At 41.3% G+C, this 26,751-nt stretch overlaps 1 protein-coding gene across 1 annotated transcript in view; it reads left to right on the forward strand.

Moving 5' to 3' along the window:
• The window catches only part of dhx33 (DEAH (Asp-Glu-Ala-His) box polypeptide 33), a 68,534-nt gene extending 45,711 nt beyond the window's left edge, over window positions 1–22,823 (forward strand). Inside the window, exons 9-12 of the mRNA XM_048612642.1 lie at window positions 7,855–7,982; window positions 13,504–13,707; window positions 15,314–15,400; window positions 20,706–22,823. Coding sequence (XP_048468599.1) covers window positions 7,855–7,982; window positions 13,504–13,707; window positions 15,314–15,400; window positions 20,706–21,014 — 728 coding nt within the window. The 3' untranslated portion in view covers window positions 21,015–22,823. The remainder of the gene's footprint in view (window positions 1–7,854; window positions 7,983–13,503; window positions 13,708–15,313; window positions 15,401–20,705) is intronic.
• The last annotated feature ends 3,928 nt before the right edge of the window (window positions 22,824–26,751 follow it).

Raw genomic sequence — 26,751 nt, forward strand, 5'->3', positions numbered from 1 at the left:
CATATTGCTGCTCTTGTTATTACATAGCTACTGTCACTCGATTGTGCTTGCTGTCTTGTCTCTTGTGTGCTCTCATTTTTCACTCAGGCGAGCCCTGCCACACTGTCTTCCTTTTGTAATCTGTTCTCACCTCCAAGCTGTAAGGTCTCTGTTATTGATAAGTGGTTCACAGGTCCATAGGTCAGTCATCTGCTCGTTGCCAGTAAGAGCTGCATCTGGACACCCCTTCATCTCCAAACTATCTGTGTCTCAACCTTCAGTTACTGCTTGTTTAAATGCTTGGTTATGTGGTACCTAGCATAGGTGTCATGTTACTTGCTTTCAAGATGGCAGCCACTCTCTCAAACACCAGTTTAGAATAGCTCTCTCTCTCTCTCATTTTAATCATGTTTTTAACACACAATATAAAGACCAATTAAAAAAGCTTCTACAAGTGTATAAAAATGATAATATTAAAGTTATAATTGATACAATAAGGCTGAGTCTGAGAATTAATAATGGGGGGGATAAAGAAGAATTTGAACAAATATTTTTGTATCTGTCTTCACAGTGTAAGGCACAAAAATCCCAAATTTGTGGAAAAAGAAAGGACAAAAGGGAGGCACTTAAGCCGCCTCAATCCTTAGAGGAAACATACTAGGAAGATACATGAAATCTCCCAGAAGCAGAGATCCTAGCAGCTAGGGAAAATGTGGATTTGAAGGAAAATAGCATTAGTAAGACATTTGTGTTGGAGAAATTTAATGGGGCTGAAAGGTAATAAATCCCCCCTGCCTACATCCCAGGGTGTTGAAGGAGGTTGCTATAGAGATTATTGATGCATCTTCCAAAATTCTTTTGGTTCTGGAATAATTCTTGCAAATTGGAAGGTGTTATATGTCACACCAGTATTTAAGAAAGGAGAGACAGACAGCCGCAAAAAGTGGGGTACTACAGACTTCTTAGCCTCACATCATGAGACAGGAAAATGATTTCATCTGTTATAAAGAATGCAATAAATAGACACTTAGTAATAATGATCTGATTAGACATAATATTTGCAAATGAGAAAAATGTTTAACACATGTTTGGAGTTGTTTAGAGATGTTACCAACAAGATTGATTAAAGGGAAGCTGTTGGATATAGTATACTTAGATTTTCAGAAGATATTTGAAGTCTGTCATAGAAGACTGGTAGAAAAATTAAAGCATGTGGGATAGAAGGTAATGTACAAGCGTAGATTAACAATTAGCTAACAGATAGATAGAAAACAGAGACTAGGAAGAAATGGCATTATGTTGATGCTGATAACATTAATAGACTGTGACTAGTAGATTACCACTTGGATCAATACTTGAGGCTCAAGCTGTTTACAATATATCTGAATGACTTGAATGTAAGAATCAAATGTATTCCAAATTTGTGAATGAAAGGAAGCTAAGTGGGAATCTGTTGTTAGGAAGGTGTAAAGCTGCCTCAGGAGGATTTAGTCAGGCTTAGTGAATAGGCAAGAATATTGCAGATGGAATATAATATGGAAAAATCATGAGATCATCTACTTTGACATGAGTCACAATTGTGTAGAATAATTATTAGCTGTTAAGAGGTTGGGAAGTGTAGATGTGCAAAGGGACCCAAGAGTCCCTGCCAATAAGTTACTGAAAGCTAACATGCAGTTGCAGCAAACCATTAGAAAAGCTCTCCTAGAAGAATCATAGAATCCCTACAGTGCGGGAACAGGCCATTCGGCCCGTCAAATCTATGCCAACCTTCCAAAGAGCATCACCAGTCTTGCTGCTCCGATAGAGGTGCTATCTTACGAAAAGCATGTGGGCAAATTGTATTTTCTAGAGCTTGAGAGGCAGTTGAAATATACAAAATGGATAAAGCGACATATAGATCAGATGTGTAGATATCAGTCGGATATTGCCCCTGGAAGGGGGGACGAGAACCAAGAGCACAGTTTAAAAATAGGAGATTCCACTTGTGTCTGAACTGAGGAGAAATGTTTCACTTCAACGGTTGCAAGCCTTTGGAATTCTCTGGCTGTGAATGCTCAGAGCATGTTTAAGGTTAGAATAAGTGAAATATACAGTACAGAAGGAGGCCATTTGAGCCACCATGTCCGTATTGGCTCCCAAAAGAGCTACCCAGCTAGTCCTGCTCTCCAGCCCTATCCCCGTAGACCCCTAACTTCCTCCCTTTTCAAATACATTTCCAGCTCTCTTTTCAAACTTTGTGTGGAATCTGCCTCCACCACTCTCAGGCAGCGCATTCCAAATCCTAACAACTCTCCGAATAGAGATGTTTCTTTTCATCTCACTCCCAGTTCTCTTGCTGCGAATCTTGAAGTTGTGACACCTAGTTACTGACATACCAACTAGTGGAATGTCAAAATGCGAAATGTTTTACCCTGTCAAAATTGTTCAAAATTTTGAATGCCTCAATAAGGTCACCTCTTAATCTTCTGTGCTCCAAGGAGAACAAGGCCAATCTCTCTAATTTTTCCTTGTATTTAAAATGCTTCATTCCTGGTATCATTCTAATAAATACCCACTGAACTCTGTTCAGGATTTTAACATCCTTCTGTCAGTAAACTGCCCAGAGCTGAACACCATACTCCAAATGTGGTCTGACTAATGACTTGTAAAGGTGTAGCATCACTTGCTTTTATACTCTGTCTCTGTTTAAAAACTCAAAGATCCTATAAGCCGCCTTAACAACTCCTGCTCCTGTACTCCCCTCAAAGTTGTAACATTGATGTAGTTGGTTGGCTCGCCAAGCTGGTTCATTGTTTTTCCGCAGACGTTTCATTACCCTGCTGGGTAACATCATCAGTGCAGACTCTGATGAAGTCCCATTGTGTTTTCCCGCCTGTTATTTAAATTCTGGAGTCCATTGATCTGGATTACCTCCCTTCCGGTTTTCCTTCACAGTGGAATGTATATGGGGTCGAGCTTTGTGTTTGTTGATGGTTTTCTTCGTGGAATACCAGGCTTCTAGGAATTCCCATGCTTGTCTCTGCTTTGCTTGTCCCAGGATCTTGGTGTTGTCCCAGTCGAATTGGTGGTTCTCCTTATCCAGGTGGATAGAGATGAGTGGGTATTGGTTGTGTCTTTTTGTAGCCAGTTGATGTTCGTGTACCCTTGTTGTTAATTTCCTTCTTGTTTGTCGCAGCATTTGCAAGGAATCTTGTATATGACGTGGGTCCTGTCCATAGTGGGTAGTGGGTCTTTGGTTCGGGTGAGCAGTTGTTGTAGGATTGATGTGGGTTTGTGTGCTACTCTGATGCCCAGTGGTCGTAGGAGTCTTGTGGCCAGTTCCGATGTGTTCCTGATGTAAGGTAGTGTGAGGAGTGTGTCGGGGCGTGTAGTATCTTCCTGATGGCGTTTGTGTAGTAGGCATCTTCTGTCCCAGTTTTTCAGATATCCATTGTCCTTGAATACCTGGAAGAGGTACTCTTCATGGCGTAGCTCTGTGCTGCTGCAGTGTGTTGTTGCCCGTTTAAATAATGTTCTCATATAACTTCGTTAGTGTGTGTTACGGTGGTTGCTGTTGAAGCGCAGTACTTGGTCAGTGCATGTGGCTTTCCTGTGTATATTTGTTAGGAATTCCTCATTTTGTCCTGCACTCTACCATGACATCCAGGAATGGGAGCTGTTTGTTCTTCTCGTCTTCTCTGGTGAATCTGATTCCGGTGAGGGTGTTGTTTATTAGTTTGTGTCTCCTCCAGTTTGGTCCGTTTAATGATGACAAAGGTGTCGTCCATGTAGCATATCCATAGTTTTGTTTGGATTCGTGGAAGGGCTGTACTTTAAGTCTTTGCATCACTGCTTCAGCTATTAGTCCAAAGATAGGTGATCCCATAGGTGTCCTGTTATTCTGTTTGTATATTTGGCCGTTAAAGGTGAAGTGGGTGGTGAGACACAAGTCCAGTAGCTTCAGCATGTTGTCTGTGAGGATGGTGTCACTGGGGTCTTGTTCTTGTTTCAGTAGTGTCGTCAGTGTTTCTCTTGCTAGTAGTATGTCTATCAATGTGAATAGGATAGTAACGTCAAACAATACCATGGTCTCGTTGTCATCTATCCTTATGTCCTTGATGGAATTGAGGAACACCAAAATCCTGGGACAAGCAAAGCAGAGACAAGCACGGGAATTCCTCAAAGCCTGGTACTCCATGAAGAAAGCCATCAAAAAACACATAGAGCTCGACCCCGTATACACTCCACTGCGAAGGAAAATGGGAAGTGAGGTAATCCAGCTCAACTGACTCCAGAGTTTAAATAACAGGCAGGAAAACACTACGGCGCTTCATCGGAGGCTGCACTGATGTTACCCAGCAGGGTAATGAGACGTCTGCGGAAAAACAATGAACCAGCTCGGCGAGCCAACCAACCGCAACATCCACAACCCGAGCTACGAATCTACTCTAAAACCTTAGTTGTACCATTTGAGCCTGTATTGTTAGTCCATGTTTCGTTCATCTAAAAATATTGCCTCACATTTCTCGGCATTGAATTTCATCTGCCACGTGCCTGCCCATTTGGCCAACTTGTCAATGTCCCTCTAAAGATGCTCAGCATTCATACTTCACTGTTCTCCCAAGCTTAGTATCATCTGCAAATTCAGAGATTTTGCCCTCAACACCCATCTCCAAATCATTCGTCTAAATCAGAAAAAGCAAGGGTCCTAACCCTGATCCCTGGGGATTACTACTTTTCAACTTGTCTCGAATCTGAGAAATGTCCATCTGTACCTACTCTCTGTTTCCTATCCTTTAGCCAGCTTCTAATCCATGCTGCCAAGGAACCATCAATCCCAAACGTTTCTAATTTGCTAACTAACCTGCCATGTGGCACTGTATCAAAAGCTTTCTGAAAGTCCAAATATACAACATCCACAGCATTACCCTCATTTGCTGCCTATGTCACCTCGTCAAAGAACTCAATTAAATATGTTAGACATGACCTGCCCTTGACAAAGCCACATTGATTTTCTCATTAATTTATTTTACTGTAAGTGTATATTTACCTAAACCCATATTACAGCCTCCATCAGTTTTCCCACTACTGATGTCAAGTTGACAGGTCTGTAGTTTCCTGGGTATCCTGAGATTGATTGACTCATTTCTGATTACCAATATACTACCTACCAGGCTTATGGGGATGGGGTGGGTAATAGGCATTGAAGCGTTCAAAGTGTTCAATTAACAATGATCATATTGAATGGTGGGGCACACTCTGTGGGGTCAATACATGCTGCTGTTCTTGTGTTGTATATTCTTACTAGAAGCTGTAATGGAAATAAAGGCTGACAAGTGCTCTGGACCTGAGCCTGCATCACAGGGTATTAAAAGAAGTGATTGGGTCAACGATCTCTGCATTGTCTGTAGTCTTTCAAAATGCACCAAATTCGGTAGATTGGAAAACCACAAATGTGATACCCTTGTTCAAGATGGGAAAGAGACAGAAAGCAGGAACCTAGAGGCCAGTTAGCCTTACTTCTGACATTGGGAAAACACTGCAATCCATTATTAAGTCTAGGAGGCCATGCAGAAAATCATAACGCAATCAAGCAGAGTTGACATGGTCTTGTGAAAGGAAAATAATGTTTGTCAAATTTATTAGTGTTCGTTAGGATATAACGAGCAGAGTGGATAAAGGAGACCCATTAGATAATATGTATTTCGTTTTCCAAAAGGTATTTGATAAGGTCACAGAATTGTTCAGATGCTGAAGTAGGTCATTCAATTCACGGAGCCTGCACCAGTGATATTTCCTAGTAAATCTCCGGTTTTTGCGAACCCCCCACCGCCCCCCCCCCACCCAACCAATATGTATGCTCACCATTTCTATTCAAATAATCATCATCCAATGTCCCCTGGAATACCCCAGTTGAACTTGCCTCCACCACATTTCCAAGCAGTTCATTCCGCAGTTTAACCTCCTGCTTTCACTTTAAAATTATGCCCCCCTGTTCTTGACCCTTCAGTTAAGGTAACAGGTGCCTTCTATTCACTGTCCATGCCCCTCATGATCACACACACCTCAGTCAGATCCCTCTTAACCTTCTCTGATTCAAAGACAACAACCCAAGCTTATCCAGCCTCCCTTTATAGCTGAAATGCTCTATCCCAGGCACCATCCTGGTGAATCTCCTCTGCACCCCCTCCAATGCAATCGCATCCTTCCTAAGGTGCAGAGACCAGAACTGCACACAGTACTGCAGCTGTGGCCTAACCAACGCCCTAGTCAGCTCCAACGTTACCTCCCTTCTCCTTTAATCTATGCCATGACTGATAAAAGCAAGCATCCTGTATGCTGCATTAACTACTCTGTTAAGCAATCCTGCTGTCTTCAGAGAACTATGAACAAGCACCTCAAGATCACTCTGTCCTTTGAACTTTCTAGTGTACTGCAATTTAGTGCTCCCTTGTCTTGCTACTTCTTCCAATATCAGGGTTAAATTCCATCTGTCCATCTGACCAATCTGTTTATTTCCTTACTGTCAACCACTGAGCACAGTTTGTGTCATCTGCACATTATCATTGCCCCCCACATTTTCATCAACATCATTTATGAATATCACGAACAATAAGGGACCCAGCACTAATCATTGTATTATGCCACTGCACACTGGGCTCCAGCAACACAAACAGCCTTCTACCACCGCCCTCTGTCTCATGCCATAGAGCCAATTTTGGGTCTAACTTACCAAGTTACCCTGGATCCCATGAGCATTTACCACCTTAATCACTTTCCACCGTGGGACCTTGTCAAAGGCCTTGCTGAAATCCATATAAACCACTCAACTACTGGCATGGTGGTTCAGTAGTTGGCACTGCTGCCTCACAGCACCAGGGCCCCGGGTTCAGTTCCACCTTTGGGCGACTGTCTGTGTGGAGTTCACACATTCTCCCCAAATGGAGATTATTAGGCACTTGTGCCTGCACCAGCTTTTCAAATGACAGTTATTGGAGTTTAGAAGAGAAGAGGCAACTTTATTGAAACATCCAGATTCTTATGGAACATGATTGGGTGGATACAGAAAGTTTGTTTCCTCTTGTGGGAGAGCCTAGGAGTAGATGGCTTAGAACAAGATGTAGACATATTTTAAGATTATAGAAGAGGAGAGTAGTAAATTTATTAAATTCTTTACTGCAGAAGGCTGTAGGGGCTGGATAATTAATTATGTACAAGACGGATGGGTTTTTGATCAGTAAGGGAATTGAGAGTTATGGCAGGAAAATGGAGGCAAGGATTATCCGATCAGCCACAATCTCTGAATGGTGAAGCTGACTTGATGGGCTAAATAGCCTGCTTCTGCTCCTATGCCTTGTGGTTTATGTCATTTGAGGACCTTCAAACTGAGTTTTATTTTGAATTGACGAGGGAATTGAGGGTTATATGGAGTTGGCACCGAAGTGAAGTTAAAGCTTCAGTCAGATCAGCTGTGGTCTTATTGACTGGCAGAGCAGATTCAAGGTTGAATGGCCTACTCCTTTATCTTGCTGCACCTCACTTTGCAAAGTCATTCAGACATAAGTGTCACAGAATGCAACACTTCTTCAGAAGCATGTCCCAAATCACCAGCCCAATCAATAAGATGTTCCATCAATTAATTCTAAGTTGTTAAATGCTTGTAGTTGCTGATTTGTGCTTGTCATCTTTGAATTAGCAGAGCATGTTCTGCCACGTCTGTTTTGAAGAATGATTTACGAATCGATGAACAAAATTCTAAAAGCTTTGGATTCTAATGTAATATTTGAATTTTGTTATTTTGCGTTGCTGTTTTCCATCTCACATGTAGTCTGTTGTACTCTGTGGGGTGTTAGCTCTTTAACGTCTGCCATAGCTGATTTAATGTATCCACAGATGCAGTGCGGGCAGCCATTGAACAGCTTGAGCTGCTGGGTGCAATCGAGTGCAAAGACAGCCAGATCATTCTGACACAAATGGGCAAGAAAATGGCAACATTCCCTCTGGAACCCAGATTTTCCAAGGTAGAAAGCACTAGAAAACCCACAACCATTACCATCTAGATACACCACAGTGTGCAAGTTCACCTCCAAGTAACTCACCATTCTCATTTGGAAATACATTGCTAATCCTTAAGTGTTGCTGGGTCAAACTCCTGGAACGGCCTCCCTTACAGCATTATGGGTGTACCCACACCCATGGATTGCAGCAATCCAAGAAGGAAGTTGTTTTCCATCACCTTTTCAAAGGCAATTAGAAATGGACAATAATGAGCAATGCCCACATCACATGGAAAATGAAATAAAGTGTAGCTCCCCACTTACCCAGGGCCTTCGCATCTTCTCTAAGGAATGCTGCTTAGAATTTAATACAATACTTGAACTGAGGTTTAATCAATAGACAAAGATTAAGCATGACCTTGTTACTAAATGGCTGTATTTACAAAATGAGAAAGCATCTGTGCTTTGAACAGAGACAAATTACTGGTGAAATTCAGCAGTTCTGGCAGCATCTGTAGATAGAAGAAACAAGTTAATGTTTCAAGTCCAGGTCTGAACAAAGTGTCAGTGGATTCAAAATGTTAACTCTGCTTTTCTCTCCACAGATACTTCCAGACCTGTTTTTGTTTCTGATCTCCACCATCTGCCATTCTTTGTTTTATTTTGACCCTTTTTAACAGCTTGTACTGCCACCTTCAGTGTTTATAATGACTCAGTTCTCTGTTTCTGCACTCCCTTTGCAGTAGTGCCATTTACTTTGTTACTTCTCATCAATGTCCCTAACCAAATGCATCACGTCACGCACCCCTGTGTTAAGTTTAATTTTCCCCCTGTTTTCCATTGCCCTAAAAATAAACAAAGATCACAAAATGCATGCACACTTCATTTAGGGCAGGTTATGTGTGTCCATTCCAATGCGATTCTGAATCGTACTGAACAGTTATACAGATGACTAGGTTTAAACCTTTTTCCCTGTGCCGAATTACCTGAGTGGAGCTTGACTGACTGTAGTCATGATACCCTTGGCCACAACTCCTGCGTAATAGCAACCTTTGTCACAGCCTTACTGCAGACCCAGAGACTGATGAGTCTTTCTTTCCACCCTCCCCTTCTCCGTGACATATCACACTTGAACTTCTCTATTGACCATGGCACCACCTATCTCAACCAGCAATGTCATCAGGGAAAACAACAACAGTGTCTTTTGGGATGGAAAAGACCTGTTCAAAACGAATGGGTCTAACCTAAACTGGAAAGGGACCAATATCTTAGTAGGGAGAACTGCTCATTCTACTAAGGAAGACTTTATACTGATAGAGATGGCGAGTGGCGAAATTCTAAGTAGCAGTGTAAATGGAAGGATTGATGGGGAAGGTTCTGAATGTGAGTAGAGCACGTCAATTAGAAAAGAAAGACCAGAGAGAGTCAGAGTATGTAGTAACTCTGAAGAACTAAATTGCATTTATTTCAGTGCAAGGGGTCTCACAGATAAGGCTGATGAATTCCGGGCATGTTTAAGGATATGGGATTGGGACATCATAGCTAATTACAGAAACTAGGCTGAGAGATGGACAAGACTGGCAGCTCAATGTTTCCAGTTTTAGATGCTATAGGAAGGATAGAAAAGGAGGCAAGAAAGGAGGGGGGATGGTGGGGGTGTGGTGTTTTTGATTAATGAATACATTAATGCTATACTAGGGCAGATATTTCTGAAAAATCATCCAGTAAAAATATATGGGTAGAAATTACAAATAAGAAAGGAAAGATCACTTTGATGGGATTGTACTGTAGGCTCCCCCAATAGTAAGAGAGAAATTGAGAAGCAATTATGTAGGGAGATCTCAGATATATGTAAGCATAATAATGTTGTAATAATGGGGGATTTTAATTTTCCAAATTACTGGGACCACCATAGTGTTAAAGGTTTGGATGGTGAAGAATTTGTCAAATGTGCTCAAGAAAATTTTCTTTAGCAATATGTAGATGTTTCTACTAGAAAAGGAGCAAAACTGGATCTTCTTTTGGGCAATAAGGCAGGGCAGCTGACTGAAGCAAAAGTAGGGGAACATTTTGAGTCTAGTGATGATAATTCCATTAATGTCAAAATGGCTCTTGAAAGGGATAAGCCTTCCATAAAAGTTCAAGTTTTTAATTGGAGTAAGGCTAATTTTAATGGTATGAGACAAGAACTTTCAAAAGTTGATTGGAGTAGACTGTTCGCAGGTGATGACGAGAGTTCCAAGGCATTTTGTTTTTGTTAGAAGCAAGAGGGTAACTAGAGAGAGGATTGGGCCTCTTAAAGATCAAGGAGATCATCTTTGTGTTGAAACCCAGGAGATGGAAGCGATACTAAATGAATATTTTGTATCAGTTTTTACTGTGGATAAAGAAATGGAGTCTAGAGAATGCAGAGAAATAAACTTTGATGTTTTAACAGTTCACATTACAGAAGAGGAAGTTCAGGTGGTCTTGGAGAATATAAAGGTGGATAAAGCTCTAGGACCTGATCTAATGTATCCCAGAACGTTGTGGGAAGTAAGGGATGAAATTACGAGACCCCTTGCAGAAATGTTTGCATCATCTTTAACTACAGATGAGGTGCCTGATGACTGGAGAGTGGATAACATTGTACCTTTGTTTAAGAAAGGTTGTAAGGAGAAACAGGGGAACTATAGACTTGTGAGTCTGACTTCAGTTGTGGGTAAGTTGTTGGAGGTGATTATAAAAGATAGGATTTATGGACATATAGAGAGGCAAAAATTGATCAGGGATAGTCAGCATGGTTTCGTGAGAGTAAAATCATGTCTCACAAACTTGAGTGTTCTGAGGAAGTTACCAAAAAGGTTGATGATGGCAGAGCAGTAGATGTTGTTTACTTGGGTTTTAGTAAAACCTTTGACAAGGTTCCGCATAGTAAACTAATTAGTAAATTTAGGTCACATGGGATTCAGGGTGAGCTTGCCAATTGGATACATAACAGCAGGAGACAGAGAAATGGTGGGGGTTTACTTTTCGGCCTGGAGGCCTGTGACCGGCAGCATTCCACAGGGATCAGTTCTGGGTCCTCCTTTGTCGTTTATATAAATGATTTGGATGAGAATATAGAAGGCATGGTTAATGAGAATGATACCAAAATTGGTGGCATAGTAGACAGTGAAGAAGGTTTTCTAAGATTACAAAGGGATCTTGATTTAATGGGTCAATGAGCTGAAAAATGGCAGATGGAATTCGAGCTGAGTAAATGTGAGGTATTGCATTTTGGTATAACAAACAAGGGTAGGGCTTGCACAATTAATGGTAGGACCTTTGGTAGTGTTGTACAACAATGGGACCTAGGGATGCAGGTACATAATTCTTTAAAGTTTGCATCACATTTGACAAAATGGTCAACAAGGTGTTTGGCACGCTAGCCTTCATTGCTCAGTCCTTTTGAGGTGTAGGAGTTAGAATGTTATGTTGAGGTTGTGCAGAACATTGGTAAGACTTCTACTGGAATACTGTATCCAGTTCTGGTCTCCCAGTTGTCGGAAAGATATTATCAGGATGGAGAGAGTTCAGAAGAGATATACCAGGATATTGCCAATTATGGAAGGTTTGAGTTGTAAGGAGAGGCTGGATAGGCTGGGATTTTTTCCACTGGAGCGTAGGCGGTTGAAAGGTGACCTGATAGAAGTTTATAAAATAATGAGAGGCATAGATAGAGTTGATGGTAGTTGTCTTTTCCCTAAGATGGGGAATTTCAAGACTAGGCAGCACGTTTTTAAAGTGAACGGAGAGAGATTTTAGAAAAACAGACATGAGGCAAATTTTTTACATAGAGGGTTGTTCATGTGTGGAATGAATTTCCTGATGAAGTGGTCGATGTGGGTACAATTAGTGTTTAAAAGACATTTGGATGGATATATAAATGAGAAACGTTTGGAGAGGATATGGGCCAGGCACAGGCAGGTGGGACTAATTTAGTTTGATTATGTTCGGCATGGACTGGTTGGACTGAAAAGTCTGTTTCCGTGCTGTGTAGTGACAGCAGTGTAGTGGTGATGTCGCTGGACTGGTAGTCCAGAGGCTCAGATTAACATTCTTTGAATATCAATTCAGTTCCCAGCATGGCAGATGTTAGATTTTGAAATGTATTTATTTGAATTGACATTAAATAGCATCACTGAATCCCTCACTATCAACATCTTGGGGGTTGTCCTTAATCAGAAATTAAATTGTGCAAGCTATGTAAGAGTAGGTCAGAAGCTGGGAACCCGCAGCAAGTAATCCATTTCCTGCTTCCCTAAAGTCTGTTCACAAGGCCCAAGGCAAGAGTGTAATGGAATAATCCCCAGTTGACTGGGTGAATGCAGCTCCAACAACAGCATCCAGGGCAAAGCAACTCACTTTGTTTGCAACACATTACAAACACTTACTCCTTCAGCCTCTGACCCTCTGTACGCACCATCCACAAGATGTGCTATAAAAATTCACCAAGGCTCCTTAGGCAGCACTTTCCAAACTCATGACTGCCATCTAGAAGGACAAGGGCAGCAGATATATGGGAACACTATCGTCTGTAAGTTCTCTTCGAAGTCAGTCTTAATCCTGAATTGGCAACATATCGCTACTCCTTCGGGGTCAAAATCCTGGCACTCTTTTTGTCAGGGCATTGTGGATCTACCTGAAGCACATGGACTGCAGTGGTTCATGAGACAGCTCACCACCACTTCCACAGCAAATAGGAAAGGGCCACAAATGCTGGTCCAGCCAGTGATCCCTGCATCCAATAATTGATAATAAAAAGAAATCTGCAATTGAGAGTTGGTTTAATGGTGACCATGAAATTATTATTGAGTGTTGTTTCTAAAAAAAAAAAAAAAAATCTGATTCATCAATGTCCTTTAGGGTAAGAAATCTTACTTGGTCTGATCCTTATGTGACTCCAGAACCACTGCAACGAGAACCAACTTCCAACCAACATGGCAACTCCATGCAAGGAAGTCACTCTCTCTGCCCAGGCATCATGGACTAAGGCATGGGTTTGCTCAGGTTTAAAGAAATGATACTAAAGGGAACTCTCCTAGCTACCTTTCTCTAAAGGTGTGGGGTTGAAGTGCAGCAAGGAAGGGCTGTTCTTCATGCTTTTCTGAGAAGGAGTGGCTACATAGCCCCTATCTGTGTGGGAAGGAGCTGAAGTGATCATCTCCATCTCCCTTCTCTGTGAGGAGGGGAGGGAAGAAACCATTAGAAGCAATCAGAAATTTAGTAGAAACTTAACCTAGCAAATAGACAGAACATGAACTCACCTCCATTAGGTGTAATTGAGGTGACTAGCATTGATGTATTCCATGGGAAATCAGATGAACACGTGATGGGAAAAGAAAATAAATGGATATGCTAAATGGGAATAGCTGAAGGCACATGGGAGGAAACGTTTATGAAGCATAAACACTAGCATAGACCATTTGGCCAAATGGCCAGCGTCAGTGGTGTAGAAACTGTAGTGTTCCTGATAAATGTGTAAGGAATGATGTAACTTTAAGTGTGTTCCTTTCTCTGTCAGGCTGTCCTGCTGTCCCCAGAGTTTCACTGTTCTGAGGAGATCTTGACCATCATTTCATTGCTTTCTGTGGACAGTGTCCTGTACAATCCGCACAGTAAACGGGAGGAAGCACACTCTGTGAGAAAGAGATTCATCTCAAGTGAGGGAGATCACATGACCCTCCTGAACATATATCAGGCTTTTAAGAATGTAGGAGGACATAAGGTAAAACCTATTTCTTGAAGTTTATTTTTGGAGAGAGTGTGACAGCTTAGGAATTGCCCGTTAAAATCCAATCAAGAGCCTTTGAAATAGCCATCTACCATCATGGTAGTTAGATTATACAATGAGAGTGGAGTTACTGTGTAATTGCAACCCTCGGTCTCCAACAATTATTCCACATCAGCTCTAGAATGTGGTGAGGAATATCTTCGTGACGGAAAATATCAACCTTGCAGTTTAGTGATAGTGCAAACAAACCTTGTCACTGCGGCTCAGATTATGTTCCTCCAGGAACTCTTGAGTCCAGACTACATTACAGCCTTGTTCCAGAAATGGATAAATGAATTCCAGAAGCGAGGAGAGAATGATTGCAGTTTACGTGAAGGCAGCATTAAACAGTGTAGCATCAAGGAGCTTTAGCAAAATTCAAAACGGCAAAAAGCCTCCGCTGGTTGGAATCATATTTAACACAAAGAAGGATAGTTATGGTTGTTGGTGGTCAGTCATCTCAGCAGCAGGGCATCTCTGCAGGAGTTCCTCAGGGTAGTGTCATAGGTCTAACCATTTCAACTGCTTCATAGATTACCTTTTCTCCATCATTAGCTCAGAACTGGGAAGGTGCAATCATCAGTAAACAATATTCAATACGATTCATGATGACTCCAATGTTGAAGTAACCCATGCCTGTATGAAACAAATCCTGCATAACATCCAGGCTTAAGCTGTTAAGTAACAATTAATAGTCACACCACACGAGTCCTTGGCAATGACCATCTTCAACGAGAAAGAATCTAGCCATTGCCTCTTAATGGTCAATGAGATTACTATCCCGGAGTCCTGCACTATTAGCAACCTGGGGGTTACTTATCAAAAACTTTGGTATCACCTTTCAACAGCAGGACTAATGTCATCTGGTCCCCAGTCCAATAGTAACTTGTGAAAGGTTTATGTCAGAGTTTATGAAGTTTCTTCCCCAATTTGTTTTAGGATCCTCAGGTACTCTCATCTGGTCCCTTAGATGTGTACAATGTTACAGCTTGCACTGCAACGCTCTGTGGTTTTCTTTCCAGTTTAAATAAATTATTTTCATCTCCTTGATAAAACCCAAGTTATAAAGACTGCTGAGAACTCCGATGACCGGTGTAGGCATCAGTGGTCAGTTCCTCACTAGTTTCACATCCTGTTTAATATATACAGTTAGACAGTTGCATAATCGAAGTGATATCTAGAATAAATATAATATATAGATAATATAAACATTAGCTTTTCAATGCCAAGTGTTTTAAATATCATTTTTGACCTCCAGTTGTACACAATTCAATTTGACGGTGTAAAGTGATTGCTGTCAATTAAAGGGTCTCAATTTTTCAAACCGAACAGCACCCGGATAAGCTGCTGTTCTCTGGGAATTGTAGTTCAGTACAGCTGAGTACCTTGAGGTGACCAGTTGGCGAGGGGAGGATTTAATGTGATCCCTGGGTTGCAGTTGCATGATCAATCCTGTGATTACTGTAACAACTGTGTGCCTAACACATTTTTGAATATATATAAATATATATTACAGAATCTGTTAATAACTTTCTACTTTTGTTTAATGCCTGCTCATCAGGAATGGTGTAGAGAGAACTTTGTGAATGGCCGAAACATGGCAATGGTAACAGAAGTTAGATGTCAACTGCGTGACATTTGTGCAAAGGTAAAAATGAATTTCTCACCAGTTCACGTACCTCCTATGGTTGATGGCTCACTTGATGTCAATTCCAGTTTTTTCTTAGACCAGAGGCAAAGAAGCAGCCCAGTGTGATTCTTCCGCACAGAGAGAGGAAGTGTGTAGTCTGCAGGGCCCATCATGGTTGAGGTTATAACCAACTTACAGTCTGGGCATGTAACTGGAAAATTAATTTCAATTTAACCAAGTGTGAGTTGATGGATTTAAAGAGGAATAATAAGAGTGTGAATGGGAGTCTAATAAGAATCTAAATGTATCTATTTTAATAATTAATTTTGTTATTTTAATGTGTGAAATTTATACCCACCAATGCAAACAAACTTCTGGCAATAACTTCTACACAGATGGAATTTAAAGGCAACAAAGTGGATTGAACTACACAATCTTGGCGGGACAGTTGATGAACGGTGTTTTTCAGACTGAATACAAGTTTATTTAGTGGTTCCGCCCCACGATTAATGATGGGACCACTGCTCTTTTTGATATACGTCCATGATCCAGACTTGGGTAGAAGGGGAATCATTTCAAAATTTTCAGTTGAATAAAACTCTGGCAGTTAACTGTCAATGAGGAGAGTAGTAACAGACCTCAGGAAGACATAGACTGGTGAAATAGCACGACAGATGGCTTTGGACTTCAGGTGGAATTCCGTTCCAAGCACCTCCATTTACAAATGGTGTGGAGAGTTTGAAGAAGTTGCCAGTAAGATTTGTTTGGCTGATATGAAGAATTAAGGACTAGACAGGAAATGTAGTTGTAGAATCACAATCCATTGACCCAGGCTGTTTTGAGGACTTGAGTTCAAAACCTACCAGGACAGTGGGTGGAACTTCAGATTTTATTGAATTAAAGTTAGTCTTTTTCATGGTGACCATGGCAACTATTATCAATTGTTTTAAAAACCCATCAGAATTGTAGAATTATAAAGTACAGAAGAGCCCATCAAGTCTGTACCATTAAAAGTATGAATGCCTATACTTACCTGAACTTGGAACATAGCCTTGAATGTTACGACACTTTAAGTGCTCATCCAGGTACTTTCCAAAGGCTGTGAGGTTTTCTGTCTCCACTACCTTCCCAGGCAGTGCTTTCCAGACCCCCCTCACCCTCTGGGTGAAAATGTTTTGCCTTGAAGTTTGCAGATGACATCAAAATTGGAGGTGTAGTTGCCAGCGAATAAATTTACCCTGGAGTACAACAGGATCTTGATCAGATCGGCCAGTGAGCCGAGGAATGGCAGATGGAGTTTAATTTAGATAAATGTGAGGTGCTGCATTTTTTGAAAGGCAAATCAGGGCACGACTTATACACTTAATGGTAAGGTCCAGAGGAGTGTTGCTGAACAAAGAGACCTTGGAGTACTTTTTCCTTGTAAGTGGAGCCACAGGTAGACAAGATAGTGAAGAAGGCGTTTGGTACGCTTGCCTTTATTGGTCAGTGCATGAGTATAGGAGTTGGGAGGTGATGTTGCAGCTGTACAGGACGTTGGTTAGGCCACTTTTGGAATACTGTGCGCAATTCTAGTCTCCCTGCTATAGGAAAGATGTTGTGAAACTTGAAAGGGTTCAGAAAAGATTTACAAGGATGCTGTAAGGGTTGGAGGGTATGAGATATAGGGAGACACTGAATAGGCTGGGGCTATTTTCCCTGGAGTGTTGGAGGCTGAGGGGTGATGTTATAAAGGTTTATAAAATCATGAGGGGCATGGATAGGTTAAATAGACAAAGTCTTTTCCCTGGAATAGGTGAGTCCAAAACTAGAGGGCATGGGTTTAAGGTGAGAGGGGAAAGATTTAAAAAGGACCTGAGGGGCACCCTTTTAAGGCAGACGATGGTGCATGTATAGAATGAGCTGCCAGAGGAAATGGTATAGAGGCTGGTACAATTACAACATTTAAAAGGCATCCGGATGGGTGTATGAATAGGAAGGGTCTAGAGGGATATGGGCCAAATGCTGGCAAATGGGACTAGATTAATTTAGGATATCAGATCAGCACGGATGAATTGGACCAAAGGGTCTGTTTCTGTGCTGTACATCTCTATGACTCTGAATCCCTTCTAAACCTCCTGCATTATATCCCCTTGTTATTGACCCTTCAACTAAGGGGAATACTTGCTGTTTATTTACCCTGCCCATGTCCCTCGTAATCTTATCCAACTCTATCAGGTAGCCCCTCAACCTTCTCTGCCCCAAAGAAAACAACCCAACTTTATCCAGTATCCCTTCATAACTGAAATGCTCCCTCCCAGGCAATATCCTGATGAATCTCCTCTGCACTCCCTCTGGTGCAATCACATTCTATAGTGCATTGACCAGAACTGCACACAGTGCTCCAGCTGTGGCCTAACCAAAGTTCTGTACAGTTCCAATATAATCACCACACTCCTTTCATCTATGCTTCGACTGATATAGGCAAACGTTCCATTTGTCTTTTTAACTACCCTATTAATTTGTCCTGCCATCTTCAGAATCTGTGGACAAGCACCCCAAGATCCTTCTGTTCCTCTGAATGGCAATACTATGAAGCTCATTGAGTACTCCCTTGTCTTACGACTTCTTCCAACGTGCATCACCTCACACTTATCAGGGTTAATTTCCATCTGCCTATATGACCAATCTGTTTATATCCACACTGTCAACCTAGCACCTTCCTGTTCACAGCCAATCTTATGTGTTGTCCACAAACTTATTGTCATCCCCATATTCTCATCTACATCGATTACGAATATTACCAATGATAAGGGACCCAGCACTGATCCCTGTGGTACACCATTGCACACCAGGCTCCAGTCATAGAAACAACTTTCTACTACCACCCTCTGTATCTTGTCACTAAGCCAGTTTTGTATCCATTTTGCCAAGTTACCCTTGATCCCATGAGCTTTTACCTTCTTTCTCAATTTCCGCATGGGACCTTGTCAAAGGCCTTACTGAAATCCATACAAACTTCTTCAATTGCCCTACTCTCATCAAACACTCGGTCACCTCCTTGAAAAATGCCATCAGATTTGTTAGGCATGACTTCTCTCTCTGACAAAGCAATGCTCACTATCCCTGATCAAACCTTGCCTCGTTAAATGGGCGTTAATTTTCTTCTTCACCATTTTCTTCAATAGTATCCCTACCATTGTTACCCTCCTTGGTCTGTAATTCCCTGATCTATGTCTCATCACCCTTGTAAAGTAGAACTACATTAGCTGTCCTGTCGTCCTCTGGCACATCCCCTGTTCTAGAGACCACTTAAAAATTTGGATCAGAGGCCCTGTAATTTTCTGCCTTTGTCTCCTACAACAGTTTGGGATACAACTCATCCAGATCAGGGAACTTTTAAACCTACCAAAGCCTCCAATACCTCCTCACTTCTTATCCAAGCTGCCTAAGAACTTCACAGTCCATCTTTACAAATTCTTTACTTGCGTCGTCCTTCTAAAGACAGGTGTGAAGTATTCATTTAACATTCTACCAATGTCCTCCAGCTTCACACACAGATTGCGCCCTCGGTCCCCAGTAGAATATCTTGAGCTTCACTCTGATCTTTCCTGCAAGCATTTTATCATGCCCCCTGTTTGCACTCCTAATAGGTTTCTTGAGTTTCCCCCTGTGCTTCCTATACACCAGGGCCTCCTTTGATTTGCTCCCTTTGTACCTTTTACACATCTCTCTTCCTTTTTATCCAATCCTGAATATTCCTAGACATCATTGTTCTCTGGGTGTTTTGCTCCTACATTTCATCCTAAGGGAATATGTTGGGCCTTTCCTTTCCCATGACAATCTTAAAATGTATGCTGTTATGACCACTATCACTAAAATGCTCCCCCACTCTCATCTTGAACACTTGTCTGAATTCATCCCCCAGAATTAGGTCCAGCACTGTGCTATTCCTTGTAAGACCATCTATATGTTGATTTTAAAAAAAATGCTCTCTTGCACATTTCAAAACAAAATTGTCGCCCAACATCCCCCCTCCCCCACCAAAAGCCTTTGTTCTCTGATTAATATTGGGGTAATTGAAATCCCCTAATATGATTAATCTATTATAATATTTTTACTCGCCTTCATGAATTGACTCTGTATTTGTTCCTCAGTTGCCCACTGGCTGTTTGTTTGGGTGACTATAATACACCGCTAACTGTGACTGCCCCTTTTCATTCCTAAATTCTACCCACAAATCCTCATTTGATAACCCTATCAAGATATCATCCCCTTACTGCAGTAATTGACTCCCTAACTAACAATGTGACAGTAACTCCATCTCACGTGTCCTGCCTGAAGATCGTGTACCTGAGAATGTTAAATTGCCAGTCTTGACCCTCCATTAACCACTGTCTCTGATGGCAATAACGTTGCGGTTCCAAGTGTCAATCCATGCAGTGAACTCAATTGTTTCACCCACAATACTCTTGGCATTAAAGGAGAGGCCATCTAGCCTTGCTGTGGAGATAGTAGGAACTGCCGATGCTGGAGAATCTGAGATAACAAGCTGTAGAGCTGGATGAACACAGCAGGCCAAGCAGCATCAGAGGAGCAGGAAAGCTTACATTTCGGGTCTAGACTCTTCTTCAGAAATGGGAGGGGAGGGGGATTCTGAAATAAATGGGGATAGAGGGGGAGGTGGATAGAAGATGGATAAAGGAGAAGATAGGTGGAGAGGAGACAGACAGGTCAAAGAGGCGGGGTTGGAGCCAGTAAAGGTGAGTGTAGATGGGGGTTAGGGAGGGGATAGGTCAGTCCAGGGAGGACGGACAGGTCAAGGAGGCGGGATGAGGCTAGTAGGTAGGAGATGGGGCTGGGGCTTGAGGTGGGAGGAATGGTTAGGTGGGAGGAAGGACAGGATAGGGAGGTGGGGATGAGCTGGGCTGGTTTTGGGATGCAGTCGGGGAGGGGAGATTTTGAAGCTTGTGAAGTCCACATTGATACCATTGGGCTGCAGGGTTCTCAAGCTAAATATGAGGTGCTGTTCCTGCAACCTTTGGGTGCTACTTTTTTGATGGGCTCTTCGAGAAAAGTAGATGCCTGCTTTAGTTGACATCTAGACAATCAACAGTGCTCATAGTATGAATACCAGGCTCAAGTAACTTGGTTAATTTTATTGTTGCAAAGCAGGCCTGGTGCTGTGAATTGGCTCAGTCCTTTCACCAAACTTGGTCCAGGGCACCCCTAGCCTTTCCATCACAGTACGACGCTGCAAATTTGAGATACTTTGCTGACTCAGAATTCCGTTTAAAGTATATTGGTGATCATGTGATTTGAATTTGCTTTTTTTATCTTTTAGTTTGGAGTTCGTTTGGAATCTTCTCGTTCAGACACCAGCAATATCCGTCGGTGCTTAGCTCATGCTCTGTTTCTGAATGCTGCAGAACTGCAGCTGGATGGGACGTATGCAACCCTGGACACCCGGCAGCCTGTGGCTATCCATCCCTCCTCTGTCCTCTTCCACTGCAAACCTTCCTATGTTTTGTACAATGAATTATTGCACACATCGAAGTGCTACATACGGGACTTGTGTGTGGTGGATCCTGAATGGCTTTATGAGGCAGCCCCAGAATATTTTGGTAGAAAGTTGAAAGGAGTAAAAAGTTAATGCATCTGAGATAGCGACTGCTCAAAGTATATCTGTTGTAGACAGGTACATCATTGGTTTTCAGAAGACAAACAACCACAAGATTTTGCACTAAAATATCTGTTTTTTTAAATAACTTTTATATTACTTGTAAAGTAGTTCATATGTGAATTAACAAAGTATAATGCATTATTGGCCTTTTCTGATACAGCATCAGTAGAAGAAATGGATTGACCAACAATATTAACTCTTATTTTCTACTATCAAATGTTTTTGTTGTCAGTTAGTCAATGGTGGAGTCATGAAATTGTGTTTTAACATTGTTTTTACACACCAACTAGAAGGAATTTAATGAGTCATTGCTTTTTATCATTTCCTTAAACTGAGAGATCTCAGGGAAATTCAGAAGTGCATGAGGATCTGTCCGTGCAGCATGATTGGTGCATTCATGTGTCTGCGCAATGCAGTTGGGGGCATGCATGTTTTGTAGTTTAGCCAACTTTGTGTTCATACCTTTGTAATGGCTTTTATTTAATTGTAATACATTAGATTCAGCCCCAGGATCTCATGCTGAAACTGAATATGAAATTCCAAGTGTTATGATCACATTTCCTTTGAGGATTCTTTAGCTATGTATTTAAAAAAAAAAGTCACTTGCTTGCAATTCATTAATTTTTGTCCTTAAGCCATTTCTTTTTCAGACCAAGCTGACACTTGTTCTTCTTTATTCAAGTGAGCCTAAATTTTGTTGACCATTCTTTTCATGTGGAGTTTTGTCAATTAGATTATTCAAATATGAGCTGCCCTTTACAAATATCTGCTTTATACCCTTTACAATTAACTCAAACCTCTTGAGACCGCAGGCTAAACATTCTGGGGACATGGGTTCAAATTCCAGCAGAGTAGATGTTGAAATTAGAATTCAGTAAAGACCTGGGAATAAAAGGATAGTTTAATGCTGACCACGTAACTACTGCTGATTGTAATAACAACCCACCTGGTTCATTAATGTCCTTTTGGGAAAGAAATTTGCTGTCCATATCTGGTCTGACTTACATGTGACTCCAGACCCATAACAGTGTCATTGACCCTTGATTGTTATCTGAGCAAATAGGGATGGGCAATAAATGCTAACCTAATCAGTGACACCTACAGTTCCTTAGTGAACAAAAAAAGTGCCTCTTTTATCACTTGATTATTATTTCTGAAGCCTACCCACCATGTATAATAAACTGACTAGCTTGTAATTTTGAGCAGTGATCCTCTTCTCAATCTTCCAAAACCTTCTATTGATGGAATAAAGTGTAAGATTATCGCATGCCTTTTCCAAAATCTTCATTCTCCCTCAACTTATTGTATGTGACATAGTTCCCACTTGAATTCACCTGACATGCCTTTTTCACTGTTTTTGTTTCAACATAGTCTCCGCCTCCTCGTCACTTGAGTCCTGACTTTGGCTCCTTTATCTATTCCACTTTGTTCCACTATCAGGTTGCTCCCCACTCTTTTCCATTGCTAATCTAATCAGTGATCATTCTGACTCAAGTGCTCCCTGTGAACACATGGTCCACTTGGCATACCTCATTCCCCAGCACCAGATCCATCAATGCTTCCTTTCTAGTTTGGATTAGAACACACTGACCAAGGAAGTTCTCCTGGGATGTGGCATCTCTGGAGTGCAGAATGTGGTGGTGGAAACCCAAGTGCTTTTTTTAAAAATAGTCTCACAGAGTACAAGTTTAATTGCTAGTTTCTAGTCCATTAATCTTTCTGGAGAGATTTGTAGGGTCTTTATGTTTATAATAAAGAAATTTACTAACTAAATTATAATTGGTCTGTCTAAACTGAAACATCATTGCAAATACTCAAGGTTTAACTTAGTTTTTTGTTTTACTGCAGTTGTTCTCCAACAGACATTTTTCTTCTGGTATTGTTCCAAAGAGCACCACTTCATGAATGAATGTATGATCTGTATGGAAAATTGCAGTCAAACTCCATCCTGTTCTTGGGTAACATCCATGTGCCAATGGGAGTCAGTGTTCAGGTCATTGAGAATTAGGCAAGGAGGATGAATTTTAACTGGGCTCTTTTTCTAGTCAACAGAGTTATTTATAACTGTGATTTTTTTTTTTTGACCTTGCTGTCTCCTGTTGGAAGAATATTCTTCTTAGGTCTGTGGCTCATCTGCTCTTGCTATGGGGCACCCATTCATCTGCAGGGCTATGTTCTCCACAAACAAGCAGAATATGTTCAGAATGTGTGTTTTTTGAGTTAACTGTGAGCTTCAGGAGCCTTATAGTTCTCTGCTGCTTTCACAGTGGCAACGGCCTTGGCCAATCAATCAGCACCTTTTTACTTCTGTAGTATCCATTGGTTTGACAGGTTGAAATTTAACATTCTTCCATTTGTCCTGTTGGATACAAAACCAGAACTTCAAATATGCCTCACTCAGTGTTTTTCTTTCAAAAACATTCTCAGTCTTCAAGGGTTGGTGCTCGCAATATGTTTGAATAGTTAATGTTCCAAAATGCCTATTGGAGCTCACTTGGCCGTCAGTTGTGAGTTGCCTCTTGATTTCTTGTCCATTAACATTGCCAGATCAAAATTCTTGATTCGTTACTTGGATGTTTTGTTTGGAGTACTCCAGTTTTTCAGATCTGTTATTGGCTGAGATCTGCATCTTCCTAATGATGTACTGCACCTTCCTAATGATGTACTGCACTATCAATTCTGCCATTCCCACCCCAGTCAAAAGCTTTTTGATCAGGTTTGTAAAACTAGATCTCTCTTTTCAGGGTCACATATTCACAACGTCACCCTCTGCTAGCTGGCCTCAGGTTTCTAACAAGTGCAAGGATCTGAAGGAACACAGCAGGTTACGCAGCATTGGAGGATTCCTGATGATGGGTCCTGACCCAAAACGTAAACCTTCCTGACCAGCTGTGTTCCTCCAGTTCACACTGTATTGACTCTGACTCCAGCATCTGTAGTTCTTGCTATCTGCAAGGATCTGAAGTTCAGATGAGAGTTTAGGCTACCTTGGCAAGAACGTTGTCAAATACTTTGCTGAAGTCTATACAGGCAATGCATACTGCTCCATATTCATGAATCTTCTGAGTCACCTCTTCAAAAAAACTCAATCAATTTATGGGACATGATTTCCCATGCACAAAGTTATGTTTACTATCCCTAAACAGTCTTTCCCTTTCCAAATGCAAGTAAATCCTGTCCCTCAGAATCCCCTCCAACAGCTTACCTGCTACATCAGCTGACCTCCAGTTTTTTGACATCTTAACCATGGCTATCGATGATACAAATTTCTAAGCAATGGGCTCAGAATCACTTTCCTTGCTTCCCACAAAGTTCTGGAAAACACCTGATCAGGTGCGGGGGATTTATCTACCTTTTATGCATTTACGACCTCCAGCACCTCTTCTGTCATATGAAACCTTCTTGAGACATCACTTTGTATTTCTCCAAGTTCCCTTGCTTCCATGCCCTTCTTCACAGTAAATACTGATGCAAAATATTCTGAGTATCTCACACATCTCCTACGGTTTTACACATAGACAGCCATGTTGATCTTTAAAGGGCCTTATTCTCTCCCTAGTTACCCTTTAGCCCTTAATGTACTTATAGAATCACTTCAGATTCTCCTTAACTCTTATTTGCCAGAGCTACCTCATGTCCTCTTTTTGCCCCAGCTGTCTATACCTGAAATATGCCTCCTTTTTCTTGACCAGAACCTCAATTTCTCCAGCTATCCAGCATTCCCTACACCTACCAGTCTGAACTCCCATTATCATTCTTAAAGGCCTCCCACTTTCTAACTGTTCCTTTACCTGCAAATAGCCTCCCTGAATCAACTTTTGAAAGTTCCTGTCTAAAACCATCAAAATAGGCCTTACTCCAATTTAGAACTTTAACTTTTTGATCAGTTCTATCCTTTTCCATAACCATTTTAAAACTAATAGAATTACAATCATTTGCCCCAAAGTGCTCCCCCACAGACAGGTCAGTTACTTGTCCTGCCTTAATTCCCAACAGATGTTCAAGTATTGCTCCTTCTCAAGTAGGTACATTCACATATTGAATAAGAAAGTTTTCTTTTACAAACTCAACTCCCCTTAACACTACGATAGTCTAGTCTATGTTTGGAAAGTTAAAATCCCCTACCGTTACAACCCTATTATTATAGATATCTGACATTTCCTTAAACATTAGATTCTCAATTTCCAGCTAACTATTGGAGGGTTTATAATACAATCCCAACAAGGTGATCATCCCTTTCTTATTTCTCAGTTCCACCCATTTACCTTCATTGGATGATCTCCCAGGAATATCCTCCCTAAGAATAGATGTAATGTTATCCCTATCCAAAAATGCCACTCCCCCTCCTGTCTTTCCTTCCTTTCTATCTTGCCAATAGCATCTATACCCTGGAACATTAAGCTGTCAGTCCTGCCCATCCCTGAGCAATGATTCTGTAATAGCTATGATATCCTTGTCCCATGTTCCCAACCTGAATTAATCTACCTTACCTTTCAGGCCTCTTGCATTGAAGTAAATGTAGTTTAATGCATCAGTCTTACCTTGTTCTCTGCCAAGCTCTTGTCTGCCTTGACAGTTAGACTTGCTACACTTATCTACTGTACCAGCCTTTGTGTTTTCTCATTATTACTTTGGTTTTCCCCCCACCCCCAAATTGGCACAGGGACAATAAGATTGAAGAGGTAGACATATGGCTCAAAGATATGGGAGAAACAGGTTCAAATTCATGAGACATTGGCATCAGTACTGGGAAAAGAGGGAACTATTCCAATGGGACATGTTCCACCTGAAGCATTACTGGGACCAGAGTCACAGACATACAACACGGAACAGACTGTTCAGTCCAAACTGTCCATGCCAACCAGGTTTCCCAAACTTAACTAGTCCCAGTTACCTGCGTTTTGCCCAAATCCATCTAAACCTTTCTTATTCATGTACCTATCCAAAAGTCTTTTAAATGTTGTAACTGTACCTGAATCTACCATGTCCTCTAGCAGTTTATTCCATATGCACATCACCCTCTATGTGAAAAGTTTGTCCCTCATGTCTCTTTTAAATCTGTCTTCTCTCACCTTAAATCTATGCCCCTCTAGTTTTGAACCCCCTACCTTAGGAAAAAGACCTCTGCAATTCACTTTATCCATATTCCTCATAAGTTTATAAACCTCCATAAGGTTACCCCTCAACCTCCGACTCTCCAGGGAAAAAAGTTCCAGCCTATCTAGCTTTGCCTTATAACTCATACCTTCCAGTACTGGGAATGTCCTTGTATGTATTTTTTGAACCCTTTCCAATTTAATAATACCTTCCTATAGAAGGGTAACCAGAACTGTATCCAGTACTTTGAAAGCAGTCTCACTAATGTTTTATACAGCCGTAACATGACATCGCAACTCCTGCACTCAGTACTCTGACCGATGAAGGTAAGTGTGCGAAACGCCTTCTTCACCACCCCGTATACAAGTGACACTACTTTCAAGGAACTTGCACCCTGAGGTGACTCTGTTTGACAACACTCCCCAAGGCCCTACCATTAACTGTGTAAGTCCTGCTCTTGTTTGTCTTACCAAAATGCAACATCTCACATTTATCAGAATTAAACTTGGTCTGCCACTTTTCTGCTCGCTTTTTTTAAAATAGTGGCACAACATTAGCCAACTGCCAGTTTTCTGGCATCTCACCCGTGGCTATTGATGATACAAATATC

Source organism: Rhincodon typus, chromosome 26 (assembly GCF_021869965.1).
Source record: "Rhincodon typus isolate 14 chromosome 26, sRhiTyp1.1, whole genome shotgun sequence".
Classification (NCBI taxonomy): Eukaryota; Metazoa; Chordata; class Chondrichthyes; order Orectolobiformes; family Rhincodontidae; genus Rhincodon; species Rhincodon typus.